General features: G+C 37.1%; 1 protein-coding gene across 1 annotated transcript in view; it reads right to left on the bottom strand.

Moving 5' to 3' along the window:
- LOC138316639 (ATP-dependent DNA helicase Q4-like) overlaps positions 1 to 27,567 on the bottom strand; it is a 280,275-nt gene that overhangs the window by 204,921 nt on the left and 47,787 nt on the right. Inside the window, exons 12-15 of the mRNA XM_069258313.1 lie at positions 21,930 to 22,193; positions 17,384 to 17,566; positions 16,933 to 17,095; positions 16,038 to 16,309 (exon numbers count right to left, since the gene is read on the bottom strand). Coding sequence (XP_069114414.1) covers positions 16,038 to 16,309; positions 16,933 to 17,095; positions 17,384 to 17,566; positions 21,930 to 22,193 — 882 coding nt within the window. The remainder of the gene's footprint in view (positions 1 to 16,037; positions 16,310 to 16,932; positions 17,096 to 17,383; positions 17,567 to 21,929; positions 22,194 to 27,567) is intronic.

The following is a 27,567-nucleotide window of genomic DNA, read 5'->3' as shown; positions in this document are numbered from 1 at the left end:
CAAAAAGATATTGGGTTGGACAGTGACTGAAGAAAACAGATGGATGTACAGAAAAAACAGGAAAGGTGAGTGATGAGCACAATATCCTAGAAACATCATTCAGGTTGTGGGGTACAATTACAATCCTCCAGGGCTCCATAGTGAATCCAATATTGTAAGGACCGATTGCCCTTGCCACTCCGATATTGCTGAACTACTATTATATCACTGACACAAGACATAATATCTTCTATAAATAATAAATCCTATAGCTTTCTATGAATTTTGTATTGTCATAATATACACATAACATACAGCACTTTTAGAAATACCAGGATATAATTAAATTTCATATGTTTCACTCATTTGTGTTGGTTAGAAGCTTGAGGTTTTTTACATAAACTGAAATGTTGGTACACAAAGCATTGTGAAGTCATAAACAGAAAAAGTATTTATTGAGAATTTTTAAAGCGGCACAGTCATTCAAGGATAAACTAAAAAACTAAACTATTGGCTATGATAACAATGCACTACATCTGAATTTGTTTTATTGTAAAAATAAGTAAAAGCCTGAAAATTAATGCATAATTAATAACTGACTGAGTTATTATAAATAAATTATAATTAGTTTTTTCAGAGATGCTTGAATAATGTCCTTCTGTTTTATGTCATAGACTTCATTAACTGAAAGGATACTGAGAATACTGCTGAATTTTTACCTCAATATAATGGAACATTAGATATGCTCTGATTTTCTCATTGGATAATACACTGTCACATGGAGGGAAATGGTTAGCAACACCAAGTCAATATTCCTATTGTGATGTCACTCCCAAGTCGATATTGCAACTGTGACTTCACAATACCCTGACATTGAGTTTTTCAGGAAGATGTAGTCGAGCCATTCGCTGTGCATTTCTATATTATTAAGCATGAAACATTTTAAAATAATTACCATATCTAATATAAAACTTTGGTTTGGTCTATAAGGTTTTTGATACCACATCGTTTGAATCTAACATAACACCCTCAGTCATTATTTAAATCTACCAAGGCAGTATACCACCATATGGACCTCATCAGAGGTCCAGGATTGATAAATATGATGACATGCATACATGCATAAACTACAAAAGGATTCTAAAAGACAAATGATCACTTTTCAGCAGTACTGTGACATATCACCAGACACAAAGTAGAGACCCTCACTGAGCTAGCTGGTAAAAATTAAAGCATCAAATTAGGACTTTCAGCTACCATTTCATTTCATATTACAGCTAGTTTAACATCACAGTAACATAAGGCTAATTTTGGTTTCCCTTGTTATAGGGTGAAGTATAAAACAGAAGCATGAAATTGTTTCCAGTTGAAAAATTCTGAAAATAACTTGTCTTCAAATCATCAGTGATAAACAGTTTCAATATAATCAAAATTTTAGCTGCTGCGTGGCAAAACTTCATTTTCAAAATAAAGTCGAGCAGCTGATTTTGAACCGAATCAACAAAAACTGTATCTCAAGACTTCCAATAAAATTTAAATGAAGCTTTTCACCTTCAGTTTGCAATTTAAAAATAAAAAATTTGTCTTCAAAGTGCAAGTTGTGTGTTTCAATCGAGGTATTCTCTACCGAACTCAATAAGAATTTGCCTCTTTCCCCCCGATGTAGCTTCCCAGAGTGCATGGCATTTAAAGACTGATTAGAGGGAGTGGTTTTTGAGCAGTGCAATGAATGGGAAAGGAATTACGGCCATTATAAGAGGAAATGGTTCGACATCACAACGCTACACTGAGACATAACAGGTCATACCATCCAATGATCCAGGATGGCTGTAAGCTTTATCTGAGTTCTATTTTAGTCGTTTCTCAAGGGTGTCTCTACGACTTATCAATGATGATAATTAGAAACCAAACAGTTAGCCCATAATCAGAACCGAATCATATCACCGAATAAATGGTAGCGGACCGTCTGCTCACGCATATACTTTGTATGAAAAGCTGGAGCAGACGTCAGCCAGTGCAGCCATCAGCCAGCAGAAAAACAGCATTGAGCTAAGTATCCTGATTTTGTCTTTGAATACAGCAATCTGTAATCATGTTATTGAAATTAAAAAAAACACCATCACACAAGAGAGATAGTAGGTTATTCCATGGGCATCGACACCTGATGTTAGCATGCTGAGAGTTTACCCCTGTGTACCAGGAACAAAATAAACTCCTGATTTTTTCACAGACATGAGAGCTCAAAGCAAATAACTGAATACAGAGAACAAAACAAAATATTATTATAAATCAAAAGCTGTAAGAGAATCCGACAGCAAACTACAAAATACTGCAGAACAATTTAAAATATTATCATAATAATAATCCAAAAGAAGTGAGAGAACAAAAAAAGCAAATAATTTAAAAAAATATTATCATAATCTTTTAAAAAATTCTTTTAGGTTTTTTATTGACAATGAAGATTGACTCATAGCTACTATAGTAAATAGGTGTAATATCTTTGTCTTTTTTTTAACATTAACGATTAACCGTGACCAAAGCATTACTTGCTGCTATCAAAAAATCAGGTATTCATACCAGTGATAACTAAAATGTAAAAAAATACACTAACAAAACACATTTTTCTCATTAATTTCAAACTTCTTTCAACATTTTTTAAAACCCATCCTCTCTAAGCGAATATGTGAATTTTTCTTGCCGATTGAGCTATAAAATGTTTACTCAATATAAAGAAATATAAAGATCAACCAATCATAAGCTGTATGCGCTATTAAATATTCATAGTTGTTTCCCTAAGCTACTCTCGCTGCCCTTTTCATTGGTATAATTACAGTAAGATATACTGATAAAGGGCCATAACCTGGTGATTTGTCAGACGTTACAGTATGTGACTGTGATATTCTACAGCGATACACTGGCTTTAACGTTGTTCACATTTACACCTAGTGCATAAACAATAACCGATATCCAATCCCTTTACTTATCTTTTTATTATTTATTTGGATGATTTCCATTCATGCTCTTGATCTATATTAACTGACATCACAGATAAAAAACAACAAGAGGCCCAAGAGGCCTTGACGGTCACCCGAGTGCTGATACAGAAAGAGCATTGCAAAGTTGGTTCAAATCTTTAAAAAGTATTTACGAATTAGAATAAACTTTAAAGTTGAACCTTCATATTAAAAGTTTCATTTTTTGTTTCTAATTTTGATAGTTAGTGTATTATGTTACCGAACCTTATGCTTAAAATTCCAATTTGCTTTGCCAATGTTAAACAATAAAACCAAACTAGAAGTCAGTCAGTATCAGTGATTTTATAAATTTCACTTTTTAATCAATGAAAATTATTTGGTTCCATCAAACCTGTGAATTCAGAAAAAGATTTTTGAAATTTTAGCCATTTTGACCCATTTTGGCCCCGCCCTCTGGTCCCTGGGGGTCAGTCAGGACCAATATGGATATGGTGTTAAAATGCTATTTCAGGCTAATAATTCTAACCCAGTTTGACTAATTTCCCAATGGGGAAACATTTTTGGCCCCGCCCCTAAGGCTCCTGGGGGTCAGTCAGGAAAATTTGTTAATAGGATTCATTTGCCATCGCATAGAGATAATTCTGACAACATTTGACTAATTTCCTATTGTAAATGACCAAATATTGCTCCAAAATGTGTTTTCACTATATAAACTATAGTAAACTTAACCCCCTCCCCAGGGGGAAACCGGAGAACCCAAGGTAATATAATTCACAATTTTTGTAGAGGGCCTTGAGACCTTTCTATCTATGTAGAGTATTTGATTCTACCACATCTGTGAGTGGAGAAGAAGATTTTTGAAATTTTAGTCAATTTTACCCCTTTTGGCCCCTCCCACAGCCCCCTGGGGGCTGGGAGTCATATAATTCACAATTTGGAGTGGCCTTATACCTTAGAAGATTTCTGCAAAGTTTCATAGAAATTGCTTCAGTGGTTTTTGAGAAGAAGTCGAAAATGTAAATTGTTTACGAACACATGACGCACGACAAACGACAAACGATGCACGACGACGGGCAAAAGGTGATTGAAAAACTCTTGATGCCATTACAATTACTGAATGAATGAATGAATGACATCAGAAAAATATTTTACCTTACAAGACTGTTGTTCAAACTAAATGTCCTATAATCATCATTTCTTAGCAAGTGACCTTTTATAGTTAACCTTTGACCCAGAGGTAATCCAACCCTTATGTAACCTTATAAGCTAACATTAAACTTTTTTTTCAATCTAATCCTTCCAATATTTTTCAAGCTATAATGTGAAAAGCAACATTTGAACAAAAAATGCCTACTTTTTTGTAACAAAGATGTTGATTCATAATTGAGCTGTTGACAACACCACCCTGTGCTTCCTCATAACCTTACACTTTGTATACTGTTATATCAACTTTAAGGAATTGTAAAATTTTACAATTTATTGGCACTTAAAATTCACGGAGAAGATCTTACAAAATACCAAGTGGTCCTGAATGACATTACAAATAATTAAATGGTTGTATATTTGCTTACCCATGAAAAATTAGTATACTTATGTTTCATAGGTATGCAAATTGTTGATTTTAATTGGTCAAAAAAAAAAGAAAGCCACAAAAATTAAATCCAAATGTTAAACTCAGTCCATCAATTGTTTCTAAAATTGTTGTATGGAAACCAACATTCAGACATGTGGAAGGTCCTGTCCAACACACTGATGGACAATCAGAACCAATCACCACATAATTAGCCCCCTCAGGTTTCACCAGCACAGAAGTAATTAATGACATCACAAATCTTTACACCACATCTTTAACACCATCATCATTGGGAGATATTGAATAGAAACAATACAGATAATGTTAAACCAGTTCGCTGTTGTAATCTAATCTGTAAGTCGGAAACACGGAAAGCTTATTTCAGTAAAAACGTCCAATTAATTGCCCGATATGTTCTATGTAGATGTACAACCACATTCACACTCTTCCTAAATGCAATCCATTTCCTATAAAACAGGAATAATAATACCAGAATTTGCTTCCTTGATCATGAGAAATGTACGTTTGATTGATAATATAATGCATTTTTCTGATCTCGCAGCATTGGTTCTATACTGTTTGGATCAATGGCTTCCGGTCTGTATCAACTCACTTGATACAAGTAAATATAAAAACAACAATCTAAACCAGTGGATTGTTTCCGGCAGGAATGGCTGGGATAGTCATGCAGATATAGGGATTAGAGCGACGGAAATAAAAACAATACTTGGAGATTTTGGAACAATGGGTTTGAACACATACTTAACTGATCAAACAACAGTTAATGTAATCCCACTGATCATAAATAACATGGAAAGAAACAAAACAACATCAGGAGTTGTTTCAGAAAGCAAAACAAACCCTCTTTTACAAACATATCTAATGGTGAAAAATTGATGTTTAACACAGAACAAACTTCCATGTGAAATTTCTGCACTACAAAATCTTTTCTTCCATACATTCTAATTGAAATGTGCCCCAAACATGTCTTTAGTGTGAAATTTGTTTAGTTTGGTTTGTTTATTTTTTACGTCCTATTAACAGCCAGGGTCATGTAAGGACGTGCCAGGTTTGTTGGTGGAGGAAAGCCGGAGTACCAGGAGAAAAACCACCGACCAGCGGTCAGTACCTGGCAACTGCCCCACATGGGATTCGAACCCGCATCCCAGAGGTGGAGGGCTTGTGGTAATATGTCGGGACATCTTAACCACTCGGCCACCGCGGCCCCCTTTAGTGTGAAATATGGAATACATATACCATTGAGATGTTTTTATATTAATCTTTTTTTTAGTTTAATTCCAAACTAGAACTGATATCCAGGAGGTCAACATAAACTGTTTAAGGATTAAAGTTATATATGCTATAACTGGGCAAAAATTATGACATGTTATTTAAGCATTGATGTTATTTTTTTTTAACTTCATATGGTAATGAAAGAAATTTTAATTGCAAACTGTGTGAATCTGTGTAGCGGATGCTTTTTGATTCTTTTGATTTTCCAATGGATTATTTTTTCCAAATCAATACGCAACGTCAACGTCTCTATTGTGACGTCATGATTATGTCGGATTTTCGTGCCATTCTCAGGTTTTTTCTTCATAGTATATGAAGAACAAGAATCTGCCAATCAGAGAGTTGGATTTAGTATGAAAACAAATAGAAATTAATTATTCCTCAGTAATCTATTAAAACCCATCTGGTTTGAGGAATTAATCTGTGAAAATCATTCAAATGGACAGACAAACATTTATGATACCTTCTAAATGTTAGAACACAGATGTTATGCACTGTAAAATTCATGGTTTTATAATTTATGTGTAGGAATCACTTAACAATTACTAGAAATACTGTAAAAATGTGAAATGAAATAGTAGAAAACAATTTGACTTTATGGTCTGACTGTGTGTACTTAAATTTCACTGCACTGTAAACATTATTATAATGAATGATTTTTGGCAGTACTGCCAAAAATCGTTTACAGCCCTTATTTGTATTTCTAAAATTAAAACCTGTGCATTGAAAGTATGATAATTATGAGAATGATTGGTAAATAAAACCTGTGCATTGAAAGTATGATAATTATGAGAATGATTGGTAATTAAAACCTGTGCATTGAAAGTATGATAATTATGAGAATGATTGGTAATTAAAACCTGTGCATTGAAAGTATGATAATTATGAGAATGATTGGTAATTAAAACCTGTGCATTGAAAGTATGATAATTATGAGAATGATTGGTAATAAAAGCCTGTGCATTGAAAGTATGATAATTATGAGAATGATTGGTAATTAAAACCTGTGCATTGAAAGTATGATAATTATGAGAATGATTGGTAATTAAAACCTGTGCATTGAAAGTATGATAATTATGAGAATGATTGGTAATTAAAACCTGTGCATTGAAAGTATGATAATTATGAGAATGATTGGTAATAAAAGCCTGTGCATTGAAAGTATGATAATTATGAGAATGATTGGTAATTAAAAGCCTGTGCATTGAAAGTATGATAATTATGAGAATGATTGGTAATTAAAACCTGTGCATTGAAAGTATGATAATTATGAGAATGATTGGTAATTAAAACCTGTGCATTGAAAGTATGATAATTATGAGAATGATTGGTAATTAAAACCTGTGCATTGAAAGTATGATAATTATGAGAATGATTGGTAATAAAAACCTGTGCATTGAAAGTATGATAATTATGAGAATGATTGGTAATTGTTGGTGGTGAATAACATGTTTATAGCTCATCTCTGTGAGTATGAAACATATGGCACATAAGACTTTAAGATTATTGCCACCATGTTTTATTGAAATCCCTCCAGTAGTTTAGGAGGAGGTTGCATCTAAAAACTAACAGAGAGATGGGCAGATAGATGGACAACTTGAATCCAGTATCCAGTATATCCCTCCCCCAGACTTTGTTGTGGGGGTGGGGGTGAGAGGAGGTATAATAACCATGTTTGACTCCAAACAAATGCATGTCAAGGTGGTCAAAAGATAGGAATGGTGATAGAATGACACTAAATGTTGATATTCTGCCATAACATTATTTCCTCGGAAAATTTACAAAGAGTTATGTTCCAGCGACACTGGATATATACTTAAGTCTCACACAAACGTTATTACTATTCATGAGGGTTCCAGTAGCACCATATGCTACCACAAAGTTTTAAATTTAAAATTTTGGTGAACAAATTAAATAAAGTAGAAGATAGATGGACAAATAAGAAAATAAAGAAACCTATGCTCATACCGACTATTAGCACTTAAATTTGCACCATTGAAGTACTAAACACATCCAACACATGCACGAAAACTTTAATCTAGCAACACAGATGTACATGTTGCTTTCATTTTAATCATTAATGCCAAGATCAGTTTAATGCATTAAGTGCCCTATGTGAACTACAAAGCAATGCACAGCTAAGCATCCTTATATGAATCATCGTTCATCCAGTGAACCTCAAATATTGTTTATTGAAAATATAAATGTATGAAACAGACCAAATTTCTGATTTCTTTAAGCAAACTTTACACAAGGAATATTGTTCACCGATTGGTCCAAAGATACAATATGCACAACTAGGGACCTAGGGCAACTTGCACTTGAAATTTGAGACAGGTCCCTTCAGTGCTTTCTGAGAAAAAGCGGTTACAGACTTCAATTATCATAAGAGATCCCAATGGGATCTTGGCGCCTACAAAAGATTGATCTATGTCTGAATATTGTCAGATGGGAAATTTCTCTACTTTTCAAACTTCAATTATCAAAATCCAAGATGGCGGCCTATCGACCATTTTGTCAACCAATCGGTCCCCAAATGCACAATACACAACTAGGATCCAAGGAGAAACTACATATGGAGTTTGAGACAGATCCTTGCAGTACTTTCTGAGAAATAGTTTTAATAAAATTGACCGATCAGGCCCAACAGCCATCTTGTTGACCGATGGGTCACAAAATGCAATATGCATAACAAGGGCCCTAGGGGAACATACATTTGAAATTTGAGAATGATCCCTTCAGTACTTTCTGAGAAATAGCGATAACAAACTTTAACTATCAAAATTCAAGATGGCTGCCTGGCGGCCATCTTGTTGACTGATTTCTCCCAAAATGCAATATGCATAACTAGGGCCCTAGAGGAACCTACATATGAAATATGAGAAAGATCTCTTCAGCACTTATTGAGAAATAGCAATAACAATAATTGTTAACGGACAGACGAACGAACGTACAACAAACTACGGATGAAAAGCGATTTGAAAAGCCAACCATCTGATGATGGTGGGCTAACAAAACACAACAAAATGCCAGACATAATTTCACTGACAGGAATTTCCTGGTCACAACAAATTTATCATCCAAAGTTATTAGTTGATAGGAATCAGTAGTTCCTTAACCTTTCCTTTCAAATATTCTTCAAGTTCCCCTTTTTCTTTTCAAGAATTCTTCAAATTCTCCACCCCCTTTCTTTGCAATTATTCTTCAAGTTTCCCCCTTTCTTAAGTATTCTTCAAGTTCCCCAACCCTTTCTTTTCAAGTATTCTTCCAGTTCCCCCTCTTTCATTTCAAATATTATTCAAGCCCCCTCCTTTCTTTTTAGGTATTCTTCAAGTTCCTTCTCTCTTTTTTCATGTATTCTTCAAGTCATTCCCCCCTTTCTTTTCAAGCATTCTTTAAGTTCCCCCCTTTCCTTCCAAGTATTCTTTAAGGTGCTGCAATTTCTTTTCAAGTACATGTATACTTCACATTCCCCTACCTTTTCTTTTTTCAAGTATAGGTCAAGTTTCCCCCTTTCTTTTCAAGCATTTTTCAATCAGTCAATATATTATCATATATATTTTTCCCATTATCGGTTTCAAATTTTTTCAAGAAAGGTGGATATCATAAATTCTGTGTTTCCAAGTTGTCCTCAATCCCACATGCCCCCAAGCCCGCCCTTCACCCTTGGACCGCTATTTCTAGGGGAGTACTTAGTTTGTCGTAACCTTAGATATGCATGTTTTGTCCATGAGGTGTGTCATTGTCCTGACAGTATACAGGTCTACGACCTGCTCAGTAATTCCATTTGTTTAATTAAATCATCCAACAAAAGCAGCCCCTCAAAAAATATAAAAATCTGACAACGACAGAATGACCTAAACCATTATGGATGTCTACAACATTAGCTTAACAGGGTATCTCTGTCTCGTGTATTGTTGTGTCCAGGATGTTGCGGTTTACTTGGGGAAATTCTGATACATTGTGTCAACAACAGACTCACTAACAATAACAGACAATAAACAACATACAATAGAAAAAGCTCAGCTGTAAACAGGAGATAATGAAGCAATCGTGTAATGTTTTGTTGTGTAAATAATGCCATTAAGCCACTGGGGCCATCGCACGGTCATTTGTCAATCTGTTGGCTCAAATCACAAAAGGCATATTTCAGATACATGTTTCTGCTACATGAGCATTCAATGTTGTAAGACAGAGCCATTTTAGGATATATTTTTTGTTGCTGCTTTGAATTACAATGATTAAGAACATAAAGTTACAAAAGTAAGAACTTCAGATGGAATCTATACCACAGCTTTGCAGACAATCATCTCGTAATGCGCACATGCATTGTCTGAAAAGCTCTGTCATCTACATAGACCAGATTCCATAGAATTGTTTATTGCTTAAATAATCCACAACATATATCACACTTCATTTTCAAGGTCATTAGAAGCCTACAACACAAGGTGGACCTCCTTAATTAGGAAACTGCACTTTTGATTGACAGCATCAGAGCGTCAATATTCAATGAACCTGTTAACATTGAGATTGTATAATTCTGAAAACTCTAGAGCATTCTGCTGACAACAAACAACAATGTCACTTTTATCGCCTATCTTTTTTAACAAATCTTGTTAGAACCTTTTAACTATATGAACACTAATTATTGTTTTTAATGGGAGAACTGTGTAATTAGGTTCTTAATTATTGATAGATACAGTTGTCTGCATTTCCTTATCAGAGTATGCTATAATAAATGTTCCATGTATCTGTTGGCTTGTCGGACGATATGAATAATATGTGCGACCATTTGTATAAGCAGACGTCTATTACAATCACCAGAGACATTACAGCCAGGCTAACCAATAACGAAATTGTCTGATACAAAATTCAGAATGAGTTTGTCAGATCATTTATCAAAAGCATGAAGATTGATTCCGAACATAAAAGAATAATGAAAGTGCTTATAGCAAATTCTTAAAAGGACAATTCAAAAAAGCCAATTTTCACACATAACCACAAAGCAAATTATTACCTAAAACCATTGTTCTTTATTCCGTATGAAATATGTCAGTATGATATTAAAGCCACTGAAACAACAAATTTTAATTGTTTTTTTCAGGGCATTGAACTCATCCCCCGGACAAGTGGTACCCTAAAATCTACTCATCAAAATGTCATTTTCACTTGTTCTCAATATTTTCCAGGCATCAAAATTAAGCATATGTTTATACATGTACATACGTATTATTTTCGCTGCGTTCAGCTCATTATGGGTTTGCCCAATATTTATCATATTCTGCACTTCTTACATTTCTTCTTTAAAGACAGGAGCTGGCCTATATAAAGTATAGGCCTATTTGATTGGTTCATTTAGCATCAAAATTGGGTAAATCTGATTAATGTACAGACCCTCGGTGTAACATGAATGAGAGACTGTATGTTATTAGATTTACATTAAAAATTTAATGATGAAATAACTATGTATCAAAGTGTTATTTGTTATTTGTATGTGTTTATTGTATATGACATTTAAATTTCCCACTTGATAAGCATTTCAACAATTACTTTCCTGGGACGGAGTTTCAGACTTAACACCATGCATCGTCTTATTTACTTTCTACTTGAACGAAAGTCACAAAAAGCTGCTGAAGATGTCCCTGACCTTATGCTTATATGCAAGTTATTCAATACATCTGGCTTTTTCATTAAGATATCTAAGAATACCTAGGATTTATTCATGTTAACCTGCAGTATTGTACATACACATGCACATTAAAAACAAACTTAGGGAATTTTCTGAAATAATAGAGAAAGCTCATTATTTAAAGATAAATAAGACATATAAGGTCCAGGTCATAATTGGAGTCAGAAACGTTTACTCATCCGACAGCGACGGACAAGCATGTTGTCAATATTCACTCACCCAACAGCCAAATCCACACGTCTAGACAAGCGCAAGAGCGTTCTTTCCCCCAGTCCTGTAAAACTGCATCATAGATCCTTATAAGATAAACATTCTTTTGATAGCATTACACATACTCTAAAGTTAACCAACCGAAGTTTGCGGAATGACAATGAATAAATTGTAGCTTGTTTGTCTGGTGAAGTCAGCAGAGGGATGTGCACACAGGAAAATGGTCCAACATCAACACAATCAGTGGCTTTCAAATCAGGACAAATTCCAAACATTATTGTTTATGTTGGTTATTTTAATTTATTCTGTTGAAATTCCTGATCATAAAGCTACGTGATTAACTCTTTCCATACTCATTCAAATTTCCCACTCACTACTGGAGGTAAATATAATGGGCTTCGTCCTTTGTTTATTGACCAAATGCATGTCAATGCAGAAATTGATTAAACAGTGTTTTATGACTGCAATGTGTATTATATATATTATCTGTAATTTAGGTGTGGAAACTTGATAGCAGATTTCATTTAAAACAGCAAAATTGTTTGACAGAATCCTGGAGAACACACCTATTGACGACATATGTGTAACACAAGTGTAAGTTAGTTCAGAAGAATGGTTTTTCTTTGTCTTCAAATATTTCTTGCACATACATATTATTTAAATAATACAACTAACATATTGTTTGATATTTTTAATTTTTGATGTTTTTTTTTATCATTTTCTTAATAACGATCGTGCAGAAAATCGCTGTTGTGTTGTGATTGCAAACAGCCACGCTTCAGTCGGCCAATTTTCCGTGAAATAATCTTTTTTATTGGACCATGCATTTGGTACGTAATTATTTTCATCTTTCTTATATTTCCAATACATAAGATTTCTTTAAAGGTAGGTTTTGCCCAATGAAATATAAAGACTGCAAAATTGAAATTTATCCTATACATAGATATAATCTTCAGATCATTTTCAATGCATACAGCGAACAATATGGGTGGTCAGTTGCCTAGCTTGACCAGGAAAATACTCCTCTAAAAATAGAGCGAAGTCAAGCTTTACATAGAACATGACGTATTTTTTCCAAAACGAGGCCGCAGCAACAAACGGAAGCGTGCAACAAAATGTCAGATAGAAGTGACAGTCTTGCAACGGCATGTTTAGTTAAAAAACAACAACAACAAATCGAAGTGCGAGGGACTGTTTATACATATCATATAATCTAAAACACTTCATGTTACTTACATACGCTCGCTAACTTTGTACACCAAATATACATGTAGTTAGTCTGTGGCTGTTTGTGCGCTGGCATATGTGTTGAAATTTAACTCACCATGTGCAATGCCGTTACACGAGTCCCAACAGATCCCGGCAAGTTCCGCTTAATATGTGGCTTCTGTTTCTTCTATTGCTACATGCCATCTCTGAATTTAATTCCCTATAGATATCCTAGGGTGCTACCGAATCCATTATAATTTCCTCCACTTTGTTGCCGATTCAGATATATTTTTTTCATCTCACACACTTTCGTTCAGCCATTTTGTTTACTTTTAGTGCGTGACAATGCGCATGCGCCAAACTTCGACAACACAATCCATCACAGCTTCATTTGCATATTATTTTGTCTGACGGACACCGTAATAAATCAAGGATTTCCTTCAATTTTGTATTCAAGACACATTTGTTCAATCTCAAACACATAAAGAAATTAAATTGAGATATTTTAATGTTTTTTTATCTTTTCTTCCGCTTATCGCATTTCACAAAAAAAAATATTTATTTGGTAGGCGAAACCTACCTTTAAAACACTTTTAATGAGATTATTCCGATTTACAACTTTGCTATATCGGTGAATAAAACTTACCATTTTCACAAGCGATGTAATAACGCCTCATGAGGGATACAGGTACATGTTTCAGGTATCGTTTAATGTACCATAAAGTATACGGAGACATGTCTCTGTGACGGGTTAATGCATCACGAGTACAGAAAGAGTTAAGCAGGTCTGACTTGTATGCTCTACCCATAACCAACCCAGACTTCCGTAAGGTTCACAAATACAACCAATAGTCACCTGGGAGTTAATCATTGGTCTCTTTCAAAACTTCTCACACAGGAGGTCCAAGTGATACCAACTGCTCCCAAGCAAAACTTCCATGTACTCTTCGACTGAATTGTACCCTTATAATGGTTTTATAAGGGAGCAACAGCCATACTGTTTAAAAAAGTTTAATTAGTTTTCTGTGTAGGTGACAACCTAATTCTTCAAGACAGGTAAGTTTGTGATGATGAAATAAAAAACAGTGTCCCTAGAGCAATAAGAAATCGCGAAAATTTATCTCCACGCAGATAAAATGGAACAGTAAGACTCTAAATCACAAAATTAAACCGCATGACATGAAAACACAAAATTTTTTAGCCCCAAAAATAACATTCCTTTCATGATTTTGTAACAAAGGGGCATGCTTCAGAAGAGAAAGGAAGATTGCCCTGTCAGGTGTGAACCTGACTGTAATTTACTGACATATTATGAGTTAAGTAAGTGATTCCTGTGAGAGTCACTCTGGGAATGGATTGATAGTACTTGACACTGAATATATTGCAGACCTGATGACAGGGAATGAAATAACACTCTACCTCACAGCACATTTTTGTTCTTTTTTTAATCACAAAAAACTTCAAACAAAACACCATATGGATCTTTTTCAACATCAATAATGAATTGGCCAATCAACAACCATTAGTTCTAATAATCGACCAATCAACAACCATTAGTTCTAATAATCAGCCAATCAACATCCATTCGTTTTAATGATCAGCCAATCAACATCCATTCCTTTGCATGCAGCTCCAAGTTGTACAGGAATACATAACAGAAATGATTGCCCTCAATTATTCCAATTAAGAGTTTTAATTGGCTATATATCAATACATATATATAGATGAGAAAACTCAATGTGTAATGATAATCAGAAAATTGAAATAAATCATCAAGCTCGATCCTTTGAAATCAAGTACCTGGTTCCAGTCGAACACTGTTATATTGAAATTCTGGGGGAATAAAAAAATACTTAACTATATTCCAATATAACTGAGGCCCAACCTTTGTCGGACAAGAACATTTTATATAAAGATTTCACTCTCACATAATGTAAGCTCATTAAATACATAATGCAATAATCAAAAAAAGAAAGTCTGCAAATACTGTTTGTTTTGCGCATGTATATAAAGTTTTCGAACACATGTAAAACATGGTGTACATATAACACTCGGATAGCAATGTTTTTGGTGTTAAAAAGTCATCATGAAAAATTATCTCATTAAAGTTCATTGCAGGGTCATGAAAGAATGAAATCAACTTAAAATTCCAATTGCAAGGTAAAATTTAAAAAAAAAAGAGAGAGAGAGAGAGAAATTGCTTCTTCAGCCAGTGACAAATTTTCCCATGGAAGTAGCCATTCATTTTGTTCTCAATTGGACTTACCTTTATCCTTCCTTCAATGTACCTTATAAATTAAGTATTCCAAAACTATTCCTGAGCAGCATGTTGCCATGCCTAACAATATGTAAGTAAAGGCTACATATAAACACTGGAAGTAACATAGGGATATAAAATGTACCGAAATCAGTCCGCCATTTTGTTGTGACTGTAAACAACCACGCTTCAGTCGGCCGATTTTCCGTGAATTAAACAATTTTACGATTGATCATGTATCTGGTACGTTATTATTTTTATCTTTATTATATTTTCATCACATATTATATCGTTTAAACACTTTTACAGTGATTTTTTCGATGTATAACTTTACTAAACCGCCATTGTGTTGTGACTGACAACCACGCTTCAGTCGGCCGATTTGCCATGAATTAAAGAATTTTACGAATGAACATGCATCTGATACGTAATTATTTTCATCTTTAATATATTTTCATTGCATATTTTATCTTTTAAACACTTTTTACAGTGATTTGGTCAATGTATAACTTAACAAAACTGGCGAGTACAACTAAAGATTTTCACATGTGAATCACGACGTAATCATTCAAAAACATGGTCAGATTTTTGTTTTCGTCCACGGATAAGCCGCACTGATGTATAAGCCGCACTATCGATTTTCAGGTAAAAAAGTAGCGGCTTATACTCCGGAAAATACGGTAATGTTAATTTGCAGAACGTTGGCAATCATAACAACTATTGATGAATAAAGTTCTGAAAAACAAAGTGTTAAGTAACTTAACTCAGCCCTACACCAAAGAGTAGGTCAGTTTCCAAGCAAAGATAACTCTTGATTATTAAATGAAACCAACACAGTTTAACAAGACCTACCTCAGCATCCAGGAACAGATGACAGTGTGAATCTTGCCCATCCCTCCCTGCTCGTCCAATCTCCTGTACGTAACTTTCAAAACTTTTCGGTAAATTGTAATGTATGATTCCGCGGACATTAGACTTGTCCAGGCCCATCCCAAAGGCCACCGTTGCAACTACGACCCGCAGTCGTCCAGACATGAAGGCATTTTGGACACGTTTTCGTTGAGCTGGAGATAAACCTGCATGGTAACTCTCTGCATCCCAGAAGGCATACTTCTTTCTCCCTCCTAAAACAGATAAAAACAAAAAATGAAATAAGGGCCCACAGCAAAGACCATGCAGGGAACCTTTTCTACATCTTATACTGACATTTCATTTAAAAAAACTTTTCTTGTCAATCCAACCCCGTCATTTAAGACCTTGATCATTGTTTTTCTGGGCTGTCCTCCCAATGCTGCAAGTTGAGTTAGGACTTTAAACTAGCCTTTCTGTTCACTTTCACCCTGGCTGTTTTTCAGTTCAATGACTACTGCCCAGTCTTAGACTATATAGTGATCTTTACCTTTAGACTGATCTTTTTTTTTCACTCCTAGCTATCTTCCAAATCCTGTGACAAGTGACCTTGACCTCTATACTAATGACCTCGACCTTAACCGACCTTTCTTTTTACTCTGTCTGTCCTCCCAGTCCTGCCACAAGTGACATTGACCTTTATACTTATGACATTGATCTTAAGTCTGACCTTTCTATTCACTCAGACTGTCCTTCCAGTCCTGCGACTAGTGATCTTGACCTTTATACTAATAACCTTGACCTTTAGACTAACCTTTCTTTTTTCTCAGACTGGCCTTCCAGTCCTGCGACTAGTGAGCTTAACCTTTATACTAATGACCTTGAACTTGAGACTGACCTTTCTTTTTACTCTGACTATCCTCCCAGTCCTGCGACTTCTCTTCCTTCAGACATGTCCTGATCAGTGTGGCTAGCCGTTCTGTCTGTTCACGCCTTGTACAGTATATAATGATGGACTCGCACTCACTAAATCTCTCACCCTGCAGCATCCCAATCAGAGACTGAAACATAAAGTTAATCCATTGAGGGTCAAAGGTCAAAGGAGTCCTAATTTGAGTCCTAATTTGGTATGGTAAATAAAGGTATGACATCAGGGAGAAACAATATGGAGTATTCGAGATACAGAAACAACATGTGTAAAGAAATTATAATTTACATTTGATTAGTCCTACCTTTCTGTGATTGTGATGTCACAAAAATCAAGTCAATAGATGACCAGGGGACAGAACTAAGAACATTCCTTTTAGGAGGCGAGGGTTGGGCGGTGTCAAAGGAGACATGAACAGTACCTGGTCTCTGTCTTCATCCCGTGACACGGACAGGAAAAGGTTCCTGGGTACCGGCGGACCTCTAATGACAGCGTCCTCACAGTCCTCAATACCGATATGTTTGGCCACGTCAGCAGCAGTGGACTGGGTAGCTGTGGCCGTCAGTCCCAGGAAGCAATGGACGCCAAACTTGTCACGTAATACCTGTAATATAAAAATGTTTCAGAAGTTATTGAATATATATACCATGTTTCATATACAGAGGATTCCGCTTATTTGCATAGGTCATTTTCCAGAAGAAAATATGCAAATAACCGGAGTATTCGAATAGGCGGAGATGACATTTTGCACCTCCGTTTGACCCCACACATATGTATGTGAATAGGCAAATAAATATCGTTTTGTTTACTTGATAAATACGTAAATTATTTACACTTAAAACGAACCACAAGTAGTTATTTTCGAAGTTGTAAATCAATTTTAATTGTTTAATAACAAAAAATATTCCAATATTAGATTCTTGTTTACGTTAGATCGACACGTGAATATTTGAGAAACAGCTAAACGATCGATATCAAATGCAATTAGATTCTACTAAACAGGATTGGATTTGTGTCTACAATTCTGAACCTAAATAATAAACAAATTTACGTACATTTGCCTGGCAAAATGAACTTACGATCGTGATTAAACTTCAAAGTGCCGATCAACTAGTAGTGTTGCTTTTACACATGTGCATATGAATTCGAAAATGGCGGCAGGTGATGAAGCCATGCGTTCACTCGACCTAAATGTCTTTTGAGAATTCTCCCTGTATTGTTGATCTATACGGCGAATAGCTTGATAACATTTCAGAAATTAATTCATATTCAAGTAGCAATGAAACAATTAACGTAGCAAGTATCTTTTGTATCCTAAGCTTACATACTGTACGAAACTTGCGGTAGTCATTGTACGCCGACTTTGCATGCTTTTATGTCTCGTTCAACGAGACGCTTGATACGCACATGTCTGTCGTAGTCAACAAGACTCTGGTTGAACGAGACTACTCATGAATGGCGATTGTTGTAAGGAAGCATGGTTTCTCCAACCGATCGCGAACTAAGGTACGTTACGTTAATAAATAAACATATTTGAAAGTGCAAATGCTTTAATTAGATGTTTGAGTCAGTGATTATACTAAAGTTATGATCAACCGCTGCTGATGTAAATCGTAACAGCGTCGAATACCTTTGCAGATTCATGCATAAAATAACAAGCCATACTATAACGTTAATCTGTTACCAGGATGATTTCTAGTAAAAGCGAAGTATCTTGAAACATATATCGGCGAATTTCGCTAAAAATATATTGCAAAATTGAAAAATATTCGATTTTATTTTTAGAATTTCCCAAATATTTTATTCAAATAACCGGAGGTCATGTAAAAGTCTATGCAAATACACGGAGTTGAAAAACAAAGATAAAGAAGGAAAAAATCAGGACCGCAGAATTTTATGCAAATAACCGAAATATTCCAATAACCGTTATTCGATTATGTGGAGTCCTCTGTACAGCATAAAAAAAATGTTGTTTTGCTGTGTTTGGTTTTGTGTTGAGGAAATCAGAATCGATAAGTTATCTGGGAGGTTATCAGGTACTAGTAGTAGGATTGTTGTTTTTCTCAGGGAACTCCAGCTTTCTCACTCACTAGAACCTAGCACATCCTTAAATGACCATAACAATTTCGTCAAAGGATAAATAAAGCTGCTATCCATATCCGACTTATAAAAAAATGACACACAACTGATGTCAAGAAGCAAAACTACAACAGACAACCACCCTACAATTGCTGGTATTTGCAGGGATTTTGATTTAAGAAATTCAGTTTCACCCAAAGTCATGAAATCCAAAGTCATGAAATCGATTACCTCATGAAATTTTTCAAAATTCATGATTTTCTGCATTCCATCATGTGAATGACACATTCAAAGACTAAAAAAAATAAAAAGATGATTTGCAAAATATTCCCGCCATATTGAAGTTCCATAGGGGTAATTACTACAATGTATACAGTATTATCGATATTTCCCACATAAAGACACAACACTATCAAATAGGTCTATGCTAATCACTAAAGAAAAACCACAAAATGTAATAGTAAAACAACGAACTAATCAACAATGCCAAACAACAAACTGCTGACGACGATTTCTCAAAGGAAGAAAACAAAAAATTCATCTACAACCAATTTGCTCTGCTGGCCATAGAGAATACTGCAGGTGCAATAAGTGTTTGGTGTAGATTTCTTCACAAGTAATAGATTTCACCAATGTGATAGTTTGCACAAAAAGAAGCAGTAAATTTTAAAAGGAAACTATAAATTCATTTTCTATTGGGAAATCTCATTGAAAAAGTTTGAAAAATGACAGTCGTGACATTACACAGGAAATCCTATATTAAAATCTAAGAAGATTCTGTAAAGTAATTTTCTTAAGGGAAATCTATTATATGAAATAAGAAAATAATAGCTCGAATGTAACATCAGTCTTTTTATTTATCTAGACAATTTTTCAAACTATTTCAGATTTTACCCTCTAGTGGATAGCATGTGAATAAATTGACAAAGAAAAGTTAAATAAATCCAAATCAGAAGACGTTTCGGATTTTTCTTATCGAGAATAAATCGAGGCCATCGGTAGCCAGGTCACGCATGATCCTCAGCTATGGTACAACACAGACAAATATCGTTATGAGAATATATCAACTGAGCAAAAAATAAAGATTTTAAACAAGGAGCTGCAAAGCGTGGCATTATCCCCTGCGCCCTGCAGTTGATCTGAAAACCCAAACATATATATCTCAAGCTCAAAGTAAGTGTCTTTAAAGTATAACTTTGAATGTATATATTTGAGTTTGGCATTATAACAAAAAGAAATAATAATTTGGTATTTTTGACTAAATTTCCATGGTGACAGAAAAAATATTGAAAATGGATGGTCTGCAATAGCAAAATTAATTAAGGCACAACTAGGGCAGTTGTCTAAATGATAATTTAATGTGTAAGATTAAATTTTTGCTTATGCATAAAATTATTTAGATCACTCATATACTATCTAAATTTTTTTATCCTTATAATTATGTGTGCAGGTATGAATGCTGTATTTCAATTCTTAATTTAGTACATGTATGTTCTGTAATGATTGGATAGTATGCTAATGAGTCTAGAGAATATATGTTGACCAATCAGCATTAGGTTCTAGAGGAGGATGTGAGTAATGGCTAACATCAATCAGATTTTCGCCTTCCGCACTTGTGGTCAGTCTGATCTATCGACTTATTATTCTCATTTTATTATAATAATGAATCTATAATTCTTTTAAAGACAATCGTTTACAACTAAATCTACAAAGATATTGACTTATGTGTAACTTGTCTTTATCCTAGGTGAGACAATCTCACATCGGTAAAATTGCAGATATCCCTGTCTGGGGTAAGAGAGAGATATCTTACCATGGATATATAAATGTATCTGTCTAGGTTCAGAGAAAAGCATCAATCTCCCGATTTTTCCCAGTACTCAATTGCAGGCAACACAATCCTGAGACACAATAAACTACTTTTCCTCACATTTATCTGTCTTTATGTTGTTTGTGATTTAAAAACACACTTACAATTCCTACACTCAACACAACTTAGGGACTATCGAGCGTTTTGATAATTTTACAGCACATCCAGCAATCCAGCCTTATAATTATACACATGAGCCCAATTTTACACCTTTATGCCACCTTTATTAGAAAAGTCACTGAGTTAGCTGTTTGTAATAGGTATTGTAGAACTAGAGTTCTTTTCATGAACTCCCAGGGAAAATAAAACTGATTTCAAAACATCTTATTTGACGGGAGGACAGACGGATCAAAGGACAGATGGCAGACCATGGATTGAATGTGGTTTATAAGCCAAATTCTGATGATAATGATGAGCTAAAAATTGAAAGTTGACCTTACAAATGATGTGGTAAACTTAAAGATGCTCCACTGCTGACAAATGGCATTTTTTCGCAATCAAAAACAGGAGCAGACGAGTTGGTATTTTTCTTCAAAGTTGCTTGCTTTACACCACTAACACCATTGAAAAGAGTGAGCTTCTAGTTGTACTTCATGATAAAAATATTAAAAGTAATTAATTTCAACCCCGAAAAAATTCCATAGCACTATGTCCTATATAGAAAGAAGTATTGATTGTGCATGCACCAAAAGCAAAATCATTCTTTTTTCCCATTATTTTTTGAGTCAATTAGACATAAATACACACGATTAAACACCAATTATTGCTTAAATGATGAGTATCGTTTATGTTTTGTCGGCAGTGGAGCAACTAAGAAGGCGGAAGACATAACTTAAGAAGGCAATAGTCTTAACTTAAGAAGGCAGTAGTCTCAACTTAAGAAGGCAGTAGTCTTAACTTAAGAAGGCAGAAAACTAAACTTAAGAAGGCAGTAGACTTAACTTGAGAAGGCAGTAGTCTTACAAATGAGGTGATAGGTTTATCTTACCAAATGAAGCCTTAACCCATGCTATCTTACCTTACACAGGCGAAGGTAGGCAGGACGAAAGTTATGTGACCATTCTGACAGACAATGAGCCTCATCTATACAAACAAAGGAGATTGGTGGCAGGTTGGCCTGGGAATTCAGCAGGGACATGCTGCCACCAGCCACTGCCTCTGGGGACACCAATAGGAAGTGGACACGGCCATCTTTGACCGATGCCAGTACACCTTCCCTCTGTGCCGGGGTCATATTGGTGTGCAGACAGGCTCCATGTAGGCCAGCAGGTAGGCCTGTAATCTGAAATTTAAAAAAAAAAAGAAAACATAATTTACTCAAGGTATCCCTATTCATGTTACTTAATTAGGTCAACGTAATGTCAAAATATAGACAACAATATCTTTTCAAACTGTGTGAGTGACTTTGGCCAATGTTTTTTTTCATATTGCTTGCTACCTACCAACAGTCACTGAAGAGGGTTTTGATGGCCAAGTAGTTAAGATGGCCCTACACATGAGGTAGCTTTTCGAGATGGCTAAAATAGGCTTTACCTGATGCCAAATACTTTTCCATTTTTAGCAACAATTTGCTGAAATTGAAATGAGGCAGTTGCCAGGTACAGTACACCAGCCATTTTTCTCCGATTTCCTTAAAGACCATAGCTGTTAAATAAGCAAATTTTCTTGTGAATTCTTATTGTGAAAATGACTTGGGCATTCAGACCTTTGAGAGCAATACAATGCATGCTGTTTTGGTGAGTAAGACATGTATAATGTGAAGTGAACAATGACACAGATGTTGATAGAGTGACACAGCTCTATAATAGAACTTAATGTAATTATACAACTTATTGTCAGGAATGTACCACCAGCATAATTATTGACCCTAGAATGATTGTAAATTCATTATAGCATTCCCTACTATACGATATCATGTAATTGTTGGTTATAAAATCATGATGTGAGTACAATACAAGCCAGTTTTAGCAGTATTCACAAAACAGGCATGGTATAAGGTGACAAGATAGGCTGGGTGAGATATATGTTGTAACATGAGGCCGGTGGTCAAATGAGTGTCAAACTAAATACCCAAAAACAAAGCAGTACAAATAATTGTTCAGCTAATTTCCATTACATAGACTTGTTTTATCTCCTATTTATTGGTACCATAGAAAGGAAAGACCAACTCACACCACTATCCCCCACCCCCTAGCTCCCTCTCCCCTACCCCAAGCTTCCCCGACCCTAGCCACCCTCTCATACGGTTTGATCAAAGAGGTTTCATCAGTACATTACTCAACCCCCTCTCCCCACCACCTAAACAATCCCTCAGATTACATTAGACTAGTGCTAATCTATTCATTTATCCCCCATACCAAATTTCTGTAGTGCTAGAGACATTTTACCAGAAATAGTCTGCTCATTTAATCCCTTTGTTTCCCCTTCCTCCTTACTACATAGGTTTGGTGACCTAAAAATGTCAGCTCACTTCATCCCTTAATGTTAGATTAGATTTGACCACAACGAAATCAGGTCATCCCTTGATCCCCATTTAGCTATAGATGACAATGACCAATGGTCAGCCACCGATTCCCATTTGGCTATAGATGACCATCACCAATAGCCAGTCTCTGATCCGCCTTTGGCTATAAATGTCCAACATCAATGGTCAGTCCCTGGTCCCCCTACACCTATAGATGACCACCATCAATGATCAGTCCCTGGTCCCCCTATACCTATAGATGACCACCATCAATGGTCAGTCCCTGGTCCCCCTATACCTATAGATGACCACCATCAATGGTCAGTCCCTGGTCCCCCTATACCTATAGATGACCACCATCAATGATCAGTCCCTGGTCCCCCTATACCTATAGATGACCACCATCAATGGTCAGTCCCTGGTCCCCCTATACCTATAGATGACCACCATCAATGATCAGTCTCTGATCCCCCTATACCTATAGATGACCAACATCAATGATCAGTCCCTGATCCCCCTATACCTATAGATGACCACCATCAATGATCAGTCTCTGATCCCCTATACCTATAGATGACCACCATCAATGATCAGTCCCTGATCCCCCTATACCTATAGATGACCAACATCAATGATCAGTCCCTGGTCCCCCTATACCTATAGATGACCAACATCAATTATCAGTCCCTGATCCCCCTATACCTATAGATGACCACCATCAATGGTCAGTCCCTGGTCCCCCTATACCTATAGATGACCAACATCAATGATCAGTCCCTGGTCCCCCTATACCTATAGATGACCACCATCAATGGTCAGTCCCTGATCCCCCTATACCTATAGATGACCACCATCAATGGTCAGTCCCTGGTCCCCCTATACCTATAGATGACCACCATCAATGGTCAGTCCCTGGTCCCCCTATACCTATAGATGACCACCATCAATGATCAGTCCCTGGTCCCCCTATACCTATAGATGACCACCATCAATGGTCAGTCCCTGATCCCCTATACCTATAGATGACCACCATCAATGGTCAGTCCCTGATCCCCCTATACCTATAGATGACCACCATCAATGGTCAGTCCCTGGTCCCCCTATACCTATAGATGACCACCATCAATGGTCAGTCCCTGGTCCCCCTATACCTATAGATGACCACCATCAATGGTCAGTCCCTGGTCCCCCTATACCTATAGATGATGACCACCATCAATGGTCAGTCCCTGGTCCCCCTATACCTATAGATGACCACCATCAATGGTCAGTCCCTGGTCCCCCTATACCTATAGATGACCACCATCAATGGTCAGTCCCTGATCCCCCTATACCTATAGATGACCACCATCAATGGTCAGTCCCTGATTCCCCTATACCTATAGATGACCAGCATCAATGGTCAGTCCCTGATCCCCCTATACCTATAGATGACCACCATCAATGGTCAGTCCCTGGTCCCCCTATACCTATAGATGACCACCATCAATGGTCAGTCCCTGATCCCCCTATACCTATAGATGACCACCATCAATGATCAGTCCCTGATCCCCTATACCTATAGATGACCACCATCAATGGTCAGTCCCTGATCCCCCTATACCTATAGATGACCAACATCAATGATCAGTCCCTGGTCCCCCTATACCTATAGATGACCACCATCAATGGTCAGTCCCTGGTCCCCCTATACCTATAGATGACCACCATCAATGGTCAGTCCCTGGTCCCCTATACCTATAGATGACCACCATCAATGGTCAGTCCCTGATCCCGCTATACCTATAGATGACCACCATCAATGGTCAGTCCCTGATCCCCCTATACCTATAGATGACCACCATCAATGATCAGTCCCTGATCCCCCTATACCTATAGATGACCACCATCAATGATCAGTCCCTGATCCCCCTATACCTATAGATGACCACCATCAATGATCAGTCCCTGGTCACCCTATACCTATAGATGACCACCATCAATGATCAGTCCCTGATCCCCCTATACCTATAGATGACCACCATCAATGATCAGTCCCTGATCCCCCTATACCTATAGATGACCACCATCAATGATCAGTCCCTGATCCCCCTATACCTATAGATGACCACCATCAATGATCAGTCCCTGATCCCCCTATACCTATAGATGACCACCATCAATGGTCAGTCCCTGATCCTGCTATACCTATAGATGACCACCATCAATGATCAGTCCCTGATCCCCCTATACCTATAGATGACCACCATCAATGGTCAGTCTCTGATCCCCCTATACCTATAGATGACCACCATCAATGGTCAGTCCCTGTGTCCCCCTATACCTACAGATGACCACCATCAATGATCAGTCCCTGATCCCCCTATACCTATAGATGACCACCATCAATGGTCAGTCCCTGGTCCCCCTATACCTATAGATGACCACCATCAATGGTCAGTCCCTGATCCCCCTATACCTATAGATGACCACCATCAATGATCAGTCCCTGGTCCCCCTATACCTATAGATGACCACCATCAATGGTCAGTCCCTGATCCCCCTATACCTATAGATGACCACCATCAATGATCAGTCTCTGATCCCCCTATACCTATAGATGACCACCATCAATGGTCAGTCCCTGATCCCCCTATACCTATAGATGACCACCATCAATGATCAGTCTCTGATCCCCCTATACCTATAGATGACCACCATCAATGGTCAGTCCCTGGTCCCCCTATACCTATAGATGACCACCATCAATGGTCAGTCCCTGATCCCCCTATACCTATAGATGACCACCATCAATGATCAGTCCCTGATCCCCCTATACCTATAGATGACCACCATCAATGGTCAGTCCCTGATCCCCCTATACCTATAGATGACCACCATCAATGGTCAGTCACTGGTCCCCCTATACCTATAGATGACCACCATCAATGGTCAGTCCCTGATCCCCCTATACCAATAGATGACCACCATCAATGGTCAGTCCCTGATCCCGCTATACCTATAGATGACCACCATCAATGATCAGTCTCTGATCCCCCTATACCTATAGATGACCACCATCAATGGTCAGTCCCTGGTCCCCTATACCTATAGATGACCACCATCAATGATCAGTCCCTGATCCCCCTACGCCTATAGATGACCACCATCAATTGTCAGTCCCTGGTCACCTATACCTATAGATGACCACCATCAATGGTCAGTCCCTGGTCCCCTATACCTATAGATGACCACCATCAATGGTCAGTCCCTGATCCCCCTATACCTATAGATGACCACCATCAATGGTCAGTCCCTGGTCCCCCTATACCTATAGATGACCACCATCAATGGTCAATCCCTGGTCCCCCTATACCTATAGATGACCACCATCAATGGTCATCCTGCCCCTATACCTATAGATGACCACCATCAATGGTCAGTCCCTGGTCCCCCTATACCTATAGATGACCACCATCAATGGTCAATCCCTGGTCCCCCTATACCTATAGATGACCACCATCAATGGTCAATCCCTGGTCCCCCTATACCTATAGATGACCACCATCAATGGTCAGTCCCTGATCCCCCTATACCTATAGATGACCACCATCAATGGTCAGTCCCTGGTCCCCCTATACCTATAGATGACCACCATCAATGGTCAGTCCCTGGTCCCCCTATACCTATAGATGACCACCATCAATGGTCAATCCCTGGTCCCCCTATACCTATAGATGACCACCATCAATGGTCAGTCCCTGGTCCCCCTATACCTATAGATGACCACCATCAATGGTCAGTCCCTGGTCCCCCTATACCTATAGATGACCACCATCAATGGTCAATCCCTGGCCCTAACCTATAGATCACCCTATACCCTATATAGATGACCACCATCAATGATCAGTCCCTGGTCCCCCTACACCTATAGATGACCACCATCAATGGTCAGTCCCTGATCCCCTATACCTATAGATGACCACCATCAATGGTCAGTCCCTGGTCCCCCTATACCTATAGATGACCACCATCAATGGTCAGTCCCTGATCCCCCTATACCTATAGATGACCACCATCAATGGTCAGTCCCTGATCCCCCTATACCTATAGATGACCACCATCAATGGTCAGTCCCTGATCCCCCTATACCTATAGATGACCACCATCAATGGTCAGTCCCTGATCCCCCTATACCTATAGATGACCACCA

Source organism: Argopecten irradians, chromosome 2 (genome assembly GCF_041381155.1).
Source record: "Argopecten irradians isolate NY chromosome 2, Ai_NY, whole genome shotgun sequence".
Lineage (NCBI taxonomy): Eukaryota > Metazoa > Mollusca > Bivalvia > Pectinida > Pectinidae > Argopecten > Argopecten irradians.
Note: the sequence above shows the minus strand (reverse complement) of the source record. Positions and strands in the feature narration are given on the sequence as shown.